Genomic DNA, 14,345 nt, shown 5'->3' on the forward strand with positions numbered 1-14,345 from the left:
TGTTAATCGCAGACTCAACAAAAATGAGGAAAAACATCAATAAAAATTTCCCTCTCGATACTGTCTTTTGATTGAAAGAAGCTTCCAAGTTTGGTAAAAAATCCAGGATAGTTTATGAATCTAATAAATGTTTTATAAACTTTAACTGCAGACTGTATGTAATGTTAACTGGAAGAAAAACTAAGTCCATTTATAAGTAAAATACGGAAAAAGTGAGAAAAAAATTCACAAAATTTACATCTGAATAATATCTTATGATCAGAAACAAGCTCTTGTCTAAGTTTGGTAGAAATCCAGGATAGTTTAAGAACATTGTAAAATTTTTTAAAAATTAAACCAGAGTGAATGTTTTGTTTCTGGCAAAAAAACTAAGTCCATTTATAAGTAAAATACGGAAAAGTGGAAATTTATTTTTACAAAATTTTCTTCTTGATACTATCTTATGATCATAAACAAGCTTCTGTCCAAGTTTGGTACAAATCAAGGATAGTTTATGAAAGTTATTAAAATTTTAAAAACTTTAACCACAGAGTGAATGTAATGTTTCCTCGCAGAAAAACTAAGTCCATTTATAAGTAAAATACGGAAAAGTGGAAATTTATTTTTACAAAATTTTCTTCTTGATACTATCTTATGATCATAAACAAGCTTCTGTCCAAGTTTGGTACAAATCAAGGATAGTTTATGAAAGTTATTAAAATTTTAAAAACTTTAACCACAGAGTGAATGTAATGTTTCCTCGCAGAAAAACTAAGTCCATTTATAAGTAAAATACGGAAAAAATGGAATTTTATTTTTACAAAACTTACTTCTGGATACTTTCTTATGATCATAAACAAGCTTCTGTCCAAGTTTGGTAGAAATTCAGTATAGTTTAAGAAAGTTATTAAAATTTCAAAAACTTTAACCACAGAGTGAATATTTGTGGACGCCGCCAACGACGACGGAATGTAGGATCGCTTAGTCTCGTTTTTTTCGACTAAAGTCGAAGGCTCGACAAAAAATGAGTATTATGGTTTGTTGTAGAATGACAGATTAAGGGTTAACTTATAAAACCCCAAAAACTTTGTTGCAAGGCCATAAAAAAATTAGTGAACTACTGGTATTTTTTATACAAATATCACATTTATTTCTGTGTTTTTACAACTTTGATTAACAAAGAAAATCACAATTACATATAATGTTTCAAAAAATAAAACTTCTTACACCCAATAAATATTTAAATACATGAATGTGTACAGTAATACTTTTGTCTTTGCTGTTCGTTATATGCATAGTCCTAAATTCATCACATCTAAAAAGTCTTTAAAACTTGGTCCAACAAACACTGACGACCTAATAAATAGTACACTATCTACAGAGGCAAGACAAAAACACAAAGAAGCTATCGTAAAATTTGTGAAAAATATGAGCTGCGATTTTTGAAATTAATTAATAATGGCTGTGACACGCAAAGGCACACAAGATGCGTCATCTAAGGTCTGAGGAATGTTATGCCCGTCCATCATCAACTCCTGCCTGTGTCATCAGATCGGCAATGTTCTTTTCAAGGTCATCAATCCGACTGCCCATATCATCTAGTAAGAATGGTTAAGGAAATAATTCCAATACAGAAATAGTTTAATAAATTGAATACATGTAAATAAATATTGATAAAACCCAATAAATTATTATTACTATATGACCATGATCAAAGTATAAATATAGGCATACATCCAAATTTTCTTGTTTGTGCAGAATGACACAAGACATTTAAAATCAAAGAAATTATCTAAATAGAAATAGGATTCAATGGTAAGAATTGTTTATTAGAAGATATACTTCTGAAAAGTTCTCCTTGTGTTGCCCTGACATGTGTGATCATAGCACATGTTAAGCGTTGTTTCCAAACTATCAATGAAACCCTTCCATATATGGTAATCATCGTTAATCATTGTACAAAGTATATTGTTATTTTTATAACTTTTTAATGAAGTCAGACAGCAATTGAAGAAATGGGTTCCTGATTAAAAGAAAGATTGATAAGAGAAACTTTTCGGTCTCCAAATGATGTATATTTATGGCTTTTATAAGCAAAGTTCATAAGATATTTGCCCAAGAAAGTTTTCCTTCACTGAAGCTTAATTTGGACTCCCATTGACCCGAAACATAAGTTTATTGATTTTCTGATTTTATCTAATAATAATCTGGATTGGATTTCCATGTATATTGTAAAACTCAATTTATATTCCCCTTGATGAGGTTAATGTTTTGACCATAAAGTAATAGGAATAATAAACTACTTGTTATAGAAATTCAGTAATGTCCTGCAACAGTAATTTACTTAAACCTTAAAAGAATTGAACATTTTAGGGATTTGTCTATCACAGCTTTTTGATTTTGATTGACATTAAGTACCCTTGATTGATGATAACTGTATTTAATGTTGTTAAATCTCCTTATCTATTAAGAAGTTATTAACAGACCATAAATGGTTTTTCACACCTGATATTAAATATCATTGATTTATGGTCAACACAAACATTGACATGTTAGATATGTCTTGTCATGAAATTAACTTGTATCCTAATTTTATCAATTTGATTGCTGGTAAATTTCAACTTTCTTTAATAATAAACTCATTTGATATATATGTTCCGGACCATATGAGTATTTGGACCATACACATATGCTTTTAAGAAGCTCTAGATCTCAAATATCGAAACATGATTGCAATACACTATATTCACAAGACAACTTAAATAAACTATGTTACTTCCAGTGCCTTCATTAAGAAAATTTTCGAATTTATTTTTTTAAGTCGACATATTGCCATTCGCTCGTTATAACAAATCGGTAATGACCATCGGTATAAAATGTGTTTATTATAGTTTTGACAAGTAAGTAAAATTAACTATGTGAAATTTCTAATTGTTATTTAGTTAATCTTTTTATTATAATATAATAATAAAATTACCTATATGATAGGTCTTTGTAATGAACGGTCATACCATATGAAGAGTTTAGAAGTATTAAAAGTAAACTGTAACAGAGTGTTAATTACCCCGACCATACGCGTACGGTCGGACCATATGAGTATATACCCATAAGGTCATGACCATATGCGTATGGTCCAAATACTCATATGGTCCCGAACATATACATCAGTCAGGGGACTTACTTAAATGAGTGATTTTCTAAATCACTGGTTTAAGTAACATTATTTCCATAAAAGTTGAGAGTGAGAGTTGTCTTTCTTTAATAATCACCTATTTAAGTAGTACAAATTAATCACTAGAAGAAGTGATTTAATCTTATTGTAGCTTTAAATATAGAATACAAATGATCCAGGGTAATTATGTTTCTAAACTTATCAGAACCAACATCTGTGTTGTCTAGGATGACCAGGTCATTTCAGGTGATGACCTTGTACTGAATCTAGGATAATGACATTAAAATCACTCAATTTCCTTCCCAAAAATCACTTATTTAAGTATCATTATTTTAATAACCCCCACTAATTTCCACAACCCGAACAGTGAAATGTTTATCCTGAACAGTAGAATTTTATTACATAATCTGAAAGATGAAACCTTGAACTTTACAGGAAAAATACTCCCACTGCTGGGAAAAATCTGTTAAGAAAGTATCAGTTCATTATGTAAAGCCATTATTATAGCATTTTTTCAAATAAAATAGAATTTTCAGATAAATGATAAAATCTAAGGCATAAACCTTGCTACTTAAAAGAAGCAAAAAGTTCATGTTTTTCAATTTTACTAATTAAAAGATATTACTTAAACCTATGTGTTTAAAATTTTGAAAAAAACTACAAAATCCCAATTTGTGACAAAACTTTGAATTTGCTACTCAAATAAGTGATTTAAAAATCACTTATTTCAGTAAGTACCCTGACTGTACATTAAGTCATTACCCTTAGTTTAATATAATATATAGTATACATGTTATATAGTATATATAGCTAAAATCTGAAAAAAATATTATATGCATATAGAAAAGGTTTGTCATGGTAATGAATAATTTCTTTTTAATTTTTTATAAACATGATGGTCATCCTGTGTTTTAACAATTTCAAAGACTATCTTGTAAGAGGTAAACTAATAAAAAGGATATTTCTATTGATGATCTGGTCTGACATTCCCTGGAATTTGTCCTGCATATTTTGTAGAAGATTTTGTACCTGAAATGAAAAAAAAAATTATGATTACACTTGCAGTCAATCATCATCAACTAACTTTGATCTAAAACATTTTATTTCAGTGGTTAAGTTAACTTGTATTGAGTTGAATATCTCAAAAGAGTTGAATATCTCAACAAAAATTACACATCTCTTTTCTGCATCATGTTCAGTGTGGTTTTGTTCAATCTCGTAAGAGTAACACATGTCTTCTACCATCTACTCGGTTAATTTGTGTGCTATTTTAGTGTTTATTTACTACAGATTTGTAGGCATCAAATTAAAAAAAAAACAAGTGCTTATATTTTGCATCCCTAAGAAATGAACTCACTGAAATCAAGATTAAATAAGGTATATTTTTTTTATAAATGCCTCATTGAAAAGGCCTATTTTTTGTACATCCAAAACATCTGATACACATCCAACTTTTTGTGAGACCCAAAGCTTTAGCTTATGTTTTTGTGAACATTCTTTGTTTGTATGCATTGTTTGATCTTGGAGAGAACCCTGCCCCCCCCCCTCCCCCTTTTGTGGGAAAATATTTTTTTTTGTTAATTATATAGGGAAACACTGAAACATGACTGAAGCGGACCCCTCTAATGACAGTCAGTGTCTCCCCCCTTTTTACAAAAAGTTCTGGATCCACCACCGGTCTGTATTACTGCGGAGTGTTAAATTTACATGTATGTACCGGTATGTTATGTACATGTACTCTAGAATTTGATTGTTAACCCTCCACATAATAAGTGAGTTCAGAATCACTTGTTATTTTTTTCTGTTACTTAATTCATGCAATGTATATATACATTCTAAAGTCAAGGGAATGTACATGTACAAATGTATCTGGGATAATTACTTTTGATCAAATTAATATAATACTCCTGACCTACATGTACCATGAAGCCTACAGACTACAGCAATTAAAGTCAAGTGAAATATACTGTTTTATATCAGACTGAGTATAAATCAATTCTTTTCTGAGTTATATTTGCTAATAAATAAATCATCAACGTATGTAAACTTAAATTAACAAAATCAATTATTACTTTAAAATTTACAAAAATGTACAGATCTATAGAATACTTTCCATTTTTGCTGTTTAGCAATTGTGCTTTAAAATTGTAGGTACATGTACATGTATAGAAGCTTAGTAGTGGTGGATCCAGGGGCGTCTGAGAGGGGCGTAGACCTCCATTTGGTTGCCCCAAAATTAATTATATATATATATCATGTTTTTCTCAATACTTTTATTATTTTTATCAGCATAAAATCAATAGTCTAGCATGTCTAGAACAAAAATTAATATCTGTACAATAATAAACCAACCAATACTTATTAATCTGTCTAATTTTGACATGTGAAGTGTTTTAAATAAACCATGCTTTCAACAAGTAGATTAAATCTAAATTTGATATCTCAGTTTTCATCTATTAAATACATGCCAAGACAAGAACTGTGAACAATGTCTATGTTTTCACATTATAAATATTTAATTACATAGTTTACAATTTCTTATTTCATGTATTTATTTATTAAAATCAATATAGTTTTGCAAGTACAATGTAAAGGACTTCATTGTTTGGAACTGATCAGTTGTTTATTACACAGTGTTATGCATGATTAGTTTCATATCAATAATTTAGTCATGTTACACGGAAATTTTGGCTTACTCTGCAAAAAATATGCATTTACATTAAATTACAATGCACTGAGTTAAGAATTTTCTATATCAAATCTATGAGGGTCTAAATCAGAAGTCATTCATTTACAAATGTAGCTTTTCTCTAATTATAAAGCCATTTCTCTCTATTCTTCATAGATTGGGTCAGATTTTTCTCTATTCCTTGATTTTTGGCCTATTTTTCTCTATTATTTGTTTTTTTACCCATTTTTTCCATAGTCTATGTTCCATTATTCTCTATAATTGTAATCCCCACCATGAACCTCATAAAAGCATTGAATTAAATTGGATACATAAACTTGTGCATGTTGATTCTATTGACAAAGTAAATGGTGGTATTACTATGTATTATGTGAACTGAAATAAATTGCAACAACAAAAGCTTGCCATTGTCAAATAAAAGTTAAAAGGTGCTTTATTTTCATTTCTGAGTTCAAAATTTAATGAATTTTTTGTTTGACTTTTAAAGATCAATAATCTTTACATACAATCCACTTATGTTACATTTAAATGGAATATTTCAACAGGGTTTAGGTTCTCTACAATAGTATTTCGTACACACAATCTAATAAGTGTATTGTAACATTAGACTTAATTTTTTTCATGAATTTAAAATAAGAAGTAACAGGTATTCAGGGGTAAAAAACAATCTTTTCTAGTGTTATTTTTGTTTTTCTAGAAAATTGAATTATCTACTGACATGACAGATAAAGAAGTGTCTTTTTAGATATTGCTACAGGTCTGTTTTCAATATAAAAATCTAGAATGGCTTTAATGTTTACTAGTTGTAAAGTAAAATCAACTCTACTCATTATTATCATGATTATTCCATAATTTTATTAACATAAAACATGTACCATGTGATCATTTCAAAAAGACACAATGTATATTTTTTTGTACATACAATTTATATGTTACATTGTACCTTTATGAACAGGATAAATTTATTAATAACTTTTTATCAAATGATGACATCATTAATTTTACCTTTTGAACTTGAAGGGATATTAATGTAAATTAAACAAGTTGTACATGTATGACAAAATACATTGTACAAATGAAATGTATGCAAAATTCAAGTCACAATTGAGTCACCAGAACTTCAAAACAGCATAAATGAGTCATACATGTACATGTATTCTAAATTCTGCATAAAGCCAAAGAAAAATAAAGTTGTGTTGAAATGCCACTGTACCTAAGCTTAATGTTCATGCTTAGTGATCTATATTGTACATGTAACAGCAGTGTATCCAGAACTTTTTATAAGGGGGAGGGGGCACTGACTGCTAAAAGAGGGGGCCGACTACAGTCATGCTCCAGTGATTATATGTAATCAACCAAACTTTTTCTACGAAAGTTGAGAGGGCACCCCAGCCTCCATGGATCAGCCTTTCTGCAAACATATACATGTAAGTGAATAAGAATTTACTTACAATGTATGAGCCTAACTGGTGCTGAGGCTACTGCTTTTATCAAGATCAAATGTGCAATATTGAGTCAATGAATTATTTTAAACATTAAAATATATCAACATAATCAAATGACTTTGAATGCAAAAAGTACAAATGTTTAGCTTATGGTAAAAGGGGTGATGTTCTATTATAGATTCTTAGCAGAATGCCTTAATCCCCTTTTAAGTCATTTTGGAAGACTATTAATTAGGCCATAAAATATAATAAATAATAGGTTTGTTTGCCCAAACGCTACCTACCCAGAAAAAAGCTGCCTACTCAAATTCTTATATTGTCCTGATTTGAAGAAGTTTTTTTTTTAATCAAATAGGCATGAAGACTAATAAACATCTGATACATTAATTTGTACTTCAATTTCTTTTTAAAAAAAAATTAAAAATTCCTACCTACATTTTGTCTCAACCTTTGGATAGGGTTTGGGCAAACCAAAATATTTTTTAAGTGTGGCCTTATTGCTAGGGAAAAGACATTCTTTAAGTGATGCTCTAGGTAGAAATTGAAAGGAACAAGAGGATATGACATGTAGTACATGTATGACGTAGAGGTAGAAATCCTGATCATGAAAGCTTTTAAAATAGGCAGTGGCTTTTTTACCATCTCTGATTTAAATATCCTTATTCAAACCGGCAAAATAGCCACTACCTTTCATGCCTTTAAAATAATTGTGATATCTTGAAATGCCATAGTTAAGGATAGGAATAGGCCATAGGGGGTACCTTCATGATGAAAAACGGTCAAAATTTTTGTCAATAGACGTTAACAGTCATTTTTGGTGAATGATGATTTATATGTATACATAAAATGTACACATTCTTTTAGACGATAACATAATTGACTGATTTTAATGCATGAGGTCTTCCAAAAATGACACTTATGATAATTATTTGAGACCTCTGACGAAACAGGATAAGGATATTTTGACGAATCACAGTAAAATTTTAATCAATTTGAAGCTAACAGTTACTGAAAATGACCGTTTGACGTGTCCGACTGTAAAAGGCATTTATCATGTTTATACCATGTATACTACCCTCATAAACTTGAGTTCATGCACTTTCCTGTAAATCTCATATGTTACAATGCTTAAACAAATGTTACTACATCAGTTTTACTGTTTAAGAGGCTATTGGTTGATGACTTAGTTTACACCAATTGACATAATGATTGACCTCATGTGTAAATTATTAATAAAAAAACTACTTGAGATTGGTGAATTTTTATAATGGTTATTATCTTGAACAAGGGCAAAATCTTCAAGAAACATATATCTATTTGGACTAGCCATTCAAATTGCTGTCAATGATAAGGGGAAATCATTAATATTATCAGGATTTTGTTGTAGAAAAAATGTAGTTGTCACAAGTTCAAGTTGAAACATGAATTGAATGATTTGAATATGCAAAATTGCAAAATCACAACCCACTCAAATCGATCTTGTTAATGAAAATATACTTACAAAAGCTGTTAGATCTTGAACATTTTTAGGATCAGAACCACTGGACATATAATCTTTGCCTGTTTCCATTTTAGTGTTATTCTTTCAAAGGAAAATATAAACAGGAAGACGGAAATTGTTGACAATCAAGCTTTATAGTGTATTTTCGGAACACTTCGGAAAGTATCATTAGACTGACGAGTACTGTCCCCTTGAGTTACAAGTAATTTTGGCGGGAATTTATAAAATTCATCAAGCATGCAAAGTTGCGACCCGCCTCAGACCACACGTGTATATGTGTGTGTGTGGGGGGGGGGGGGGGGGGGGGGGCTTATCCCGAAATCCCGGGCTTATAAACAGGTCCCGAATTTAAAGAAATTTAAATCCTGACATCCTGACGAAATTCGAAAAAAAAGAATCCAGGATCCATCCCGAAATCCCGAGCTTAATTAAAAACACCCGATCCGGAGTACCGATGAAGGTCCACCCCACCCCCTCTGCCACGTGTGGCAGAGGCGGATTTTTTGGTGGGGCATTGACTCCCATTTGTGAAGAAAGGAGTAGGTCCGGTAAGACCCCTTTTTGGCCCAAAAATATAGCAGTTTTACAAAATTGTTAAAATGTAAACGTTTAGTTATTTATTGGACAGTAGAATGCTTCTGCTACATAAATATGGGCTGTTTTTTACAATACAATGCACATATATCGGGTACTAGCCCCATTAAGTCATGCTAAATTACTGAAATCTTCACAATTCTAGCATTTTAGTTAAATTTTAGACGGTTTTCGTGTAAAACGAAAGTGGCCGCATTCGTGTTCATCCTTAATATTGAAATGTAAGTCGTATTTTATGATAATTACATAACATATATAAAGGTTGAGGATGAACACGGATGCGGCCACTTTCATTTTTGACAAAAATCATCTGAAAAGTGACATTTTTCGGCATATTTGGTAGATTTTTCATATATAAGCTTGAATCTGAGCGTTTGGGGAGGTTGTATCATGGTTTGAACTACTTTGTTGCTAAGTTTGGAGCCTCATATATAAAACAAAGTCAATTAAATCTCACACAGAAATATAATACATCGCTCGACAATTTTTTAAAAGAAAACGTCAAGTTATTCTCATAATATAAAATAAAAAGGTAATTGAAGCTTTAGAACACAGATTAATATGGTGGCCGGTTAAGGCCATTTCGCGTTTTCGCGTTTTCGCCCATCATATTATATAGGGCGAAAACGCGAAAACGCGAAATCGCGAAGTCGAAAACGCGAAAACGCGAAGTCGAAAACGCGAAAACGCGAAGTCGAAAACGCGAAAACGCGAAATATTTTTTCTTTCCGATTTCGCGTTTTCGACTTCGCGTTTTCGACTTCGCGTTTTCGCGTTTTCGCGTTTTCGACTTCGCGATTTCGCGTTTTCGCCTTTTCGCGTTTTCGCCTTTTCGCGTTTTCGCGATTTCGCGTTTTCGCCTTTTCGCGATTTCGCCTTTTCGCGTTTTCGCGATTTCGCGATTTCGCCTTTTCGCGTTTTCGCGATTTCGCGTTTTCGCCTTTTCGCCTTAAATTATAGGTATATTGATCCAATATCCACCCGTTTATAGTATGGATCACATTTCTATGGTGGCCGGTTAAGGCCATTTCGCGTTTTCGCGTTTTCGCGTTTTCGCCCATCATATTATATAGGGCGAAAACGCGAAAACGCGAAATCGCGAAGTCGAAAACGCGAAAACGCGAAGTCGAAAACGCGAAAACGCGAAAACGCGAAGTCGAAAACGCGAAAACGCGAAGTCGAAAACGCGAAAACGCGAAATTTTTTTTCTTTCCGATTTCGCGTTTTCGACTTCGCGTTTTCGCGTTTTCGACTTCGCGTTTTCGCGTTTTCGCGTTTTCGACTTCGCGATTTCGCGTTTTCGCCTTTTCGCGTTTTCGCCTTTTCGCCTTTTCGCGTTTTCGCGATTTCGCGTTTTCGCGTTTTCGCGTTTTCGCGATTTCGCGATTTCGCGATTTCGCGTTTTCGCGTTTTCGCGATTTCGCGTTTTCGCGTTTTCGCGATTTCGCGTTTTCGCGTTTTCGCGTTTTCGCGATTTCGCGTTTTCGCCTTTTCGCGATTTCGTGTTTTATATACCAATACATATTCTTAGTATTTGACTTTATTTCATAATCTATTTTGTTCAATTAAATATTTTATCATAAATATTTGTTGTTTTTTAAGGTGTTTCGGTTAAGGTTTAACTACCAAGGCTTTTCCTCATCAGGTATCCCAAGCCTCTAACTAATAAAATAATCAGTTTCAAAGTAAAGTTCAAAGCATCCATACGCATAGAATTTAAAAATTCTGCATACCGGGATACGACACCTGGTAACTTTGTATTGATGTATTGTATTCTAAATTAAATCAGTTTATGATTTGATATAACCATTGTCTTTTATGTTGTGATTTATCCTATAACTTGGTTTATCCTATAACTTGGAGGATGTAAGTAGATCCTTCAAGTTTTTGTGTCTTTTATATGCTATGATCGGAGGTTTTGGAAACATGGTTTTTGTGCTATCATTTTGTTCAATTAGGTGCCAATGTTTTTTAATTGCTTTATTTAGTCCATTGAAGGAAGGATTAAATTTGGTGGCTAAAACAAATGGAGGCATTGCTCTTTTGTTTTTAAGCTTGTACCTTAGACAATCTTTTCTTTCCTTATGAAGTGCATTTGTTATAATGGGGTTGATATCTTTTTCCGAGTATCCCCTTTGGAGAAGTTTTGTTTTAAAAGTTTCAATTTCTTTTAGTGTATCTTTTATGCATTTTTCTACCTAGTTCGGCAAAATCTCGTAAGAGATTTTGTTTTGTTTAATGTATTTTACATCAGGACTGGGAATAAATTTTAATCCCTTTGCAAGAACTAATATTTCATAGTTTGTGAGATTCTCACGTGAAAACACTTCTATATAGTTTAAAGCTTTTTTTACATTTTCATGAAAGTGTTTTGTGCGTTTAAGATGGCCTTTGTTATTATTATGTATACGGAGTTTACTTTTGTATTTTATTAATCGTTTTTTCTTATCCCTTTTTCTGAGAGATCTTTTTCTATTACTCATAGTAATTTATTTGTATAAATTTGTTTTGTGACAAAACTATTTTGTTTGTTTGTATAATTATTTCAACTCTAATTGAGAGATGAAATGAATATATATGAACTTCAACTCTATTTGAGAGATGAAATGTATTTTATTAATTCTACTCTATTTGAGAGATGAATTGATTTGTATTTTGTTTAAATCTATTTCAAAAATTATACATTGTATATGTAAACTCTGTTGAAGTGTTTGTTCACTTGTATCCCGGTATGCAGAATTTTTAAATTCTGTGCGTATGGATGCTTTGAACTTTACTTTGAAACTGATTATTTTATTAGTTAGAGGCTTGGGATACCTGATGAGGAAAAGCCTTGGTAGTTAAACCTTAACCGAAACACCTTAAAAAACAACAAATATTTATGATAAAATATTGAATTGAACAAAATAGATTATGAAATAAAGTCAAATACTAAGAATATGTATTGGTATATAAAACACGAAATCGCGAAAAGGCGAAAACGCGAAATCGCGAAAACGCGAAAACGCGAAAACGCGAAATCGCGAAAACGCGAAAACGCGAAATCGCGAAAACGCGAAAACGCGAAATCGCGAAAACGCGAAATCGCGAAAACGCGAAAACGCGAAATCGCGAAAACGCGAAATCGCGAAATCGCGAAAACGCGAAATCGCGAAAACGCGAAATCGCGAAAACGCGAAATCGCGAAAACGCGAAAAGGCGAAAACGCGAAAAGGCGAAAACGCGAAATCGCGAAGTCGAAAACGCGAAAACGCGAAAACGCGAAGTCGAAAACGCGAAAACGCGAAGTCGAAAACGCGAAATCGGAAAGAAAAAATATTTCGCGTTTTCGCGTTTTCGACTTCGCGTTTTCGCGTTTTCGACTTCGCGTTTTCGCGTTTTCGCGTTTTCGACTTCGCGTTTTCGCGTTTTCGACTTCGCGATTTCGCGTTTTCGCGTTTTCGCCCTATATAATATGATGGGCGAAAACGCGAAAACGCGAAAACGCGAAATGGCCTTAACCGGCCACCATACATTTCCGACCTTACATTGATTACGTGCTACGTGTACAATGTTTCGAGTTCTTTCGGAATTATATTCCAGGTAACTCTCTTCAGAGGTCGTCCGTTTTATTTTTATTTTATATAGCTATATACCAACATATAAATAAAATTCTAAACATCTTTCCACACAAAAACAAAATATTATTTCATAAACGTATGAAGGATGATGGATATATTTTATTTCAAGGTACTACGGAAGAAGTTAAACTTCTTTTCGAAATAGCAAACACAAACCACAACCTACTGCAATTTACTTATGAAATTGACAGACAAAGTTTGAAATTTCTAGACTTAGAAACGTATAAAGGACAGAGATTTCAAAAAGAAAATATCTTAGATATTAGATGTTTCACAAAACCAACTGAAAAATTCCAATATCTACACCAAAATTCTAACCACGCTAAAAGTTGTTTTAAATCCTTTATTAAAGGTGAAGGAATACGAATTCTTAGAAATACCTCTGATCCTGACAATTTTAATGAAAGAATAAACTTATTTACAGAAAAATTAATACAAAGAGGTTACAAAATCGCTTTTGTAAATAAAATATTAAGAAATATTTCCCATACAGAAAGATTAAACAAATTAACAAACAAAGAAACAAGAATAAACAAAAACACAGATAACTATAATATATCTTTCATAACACAATACCACGCTAATGCGGAAAATTTACAAACCATTATAAGAAAACATTGGCATTTAATTCAAGACAACCCACAGTTCAAAAATCTCTTTGATAAAAAACCCACAATAGCATTCAAAAGAAACAGGAACATTGGGGAAATCGTTAAGAAACACTTGAAATAAATCAATGTCTCCCAATAGAAATTAATTAGACAGTTATACTAAAACCAAAGGAAGGTGCGTTGACAATGAAAAATGCATATTGAAACGTATCTTAAACAATAACCAAAACCAGTTATCCATACGTTGATAAAACGAACAATAATAAATAAAAGGTACAATAATAAATAAAATGTACAAAATAATAAACAAACAAACATTTAAAAATAAAAATAAAAATAAAAATAAAAAATAAAAATAATAATAATAATAAAAATAAAAAATAAAAATAAAACGGACGACCTCTGAAGAGAGTTACCTGGAATATAATTCCGAAAGAACTCGAAACATTGTACACGTAGCACGTAATCAATGTAAGGTCGGAAATGTGATCCATACTATAAACGGGTGGATATTGGATCAATATACCTATAATTTAAGGCGAAAAGGCGAAAACGCGAAATCGCGAAAACGCGAAAAGGCGAAATCGCGAAATCGCGAAAACGCGAAAAGGCGAAATCGCGAAAAGGCGAAAACGCGAAATCGCGAAAACGCGAAAACGCGAAATCGCGAAAACGCGAAAAGGCGAAAACGCGAAATCGCGAAGTCGAAAACGCGAAAACGCGAAAACTCGAAG

The 14,345-nt window shown here is 32.0% G+C and overlaps 1 protein-coding gene across 1 annotated transcript; it reads right to left on the bottom strand.

The window, feature by feature from the left end:
- Positions 1-1,479: 1,479 nt before the first annotated feature.
- LOC139524276 (heat shock factor-binding protein 1-like) lies at positions 1,480-8,946 on the bottom strand. The gene is made up of 3 exons (XM_071319013.1): positions 8,787-8,946; positions 4,114-4,180; positions 1,480-1,580 (listed from the first exon to the last, which is right to left on the bottom strand). The coding sequence occupies exons 1-3, from the start codon at positions 8,853-8,855 to the stop codon at positions 1,492-1,494; spliced, it is 225 nt and encodes a 74-aa protein (XP_071175114.1). The 5' UTR covers positions 8,856-8,946; the 3' UTR covers positions 1,480-1,491.
- Positions 8,947-14,345: the final 5,399 nt, after the last annotated feature.

The sequence above is a fragment of the Mytilus edulis genome, chromosome 5 (genome assembly GCF_963676685.1).
Source record: "Mytilus edulis chromosome 5, xbMytEdul2.2, whole genome shotgun sequence".
NCBI lineage: Eukaryota > Metazoa > Mollusca > Bivalvia > Mytilida > Mytilidae > Mytilus > Mytilus edulis.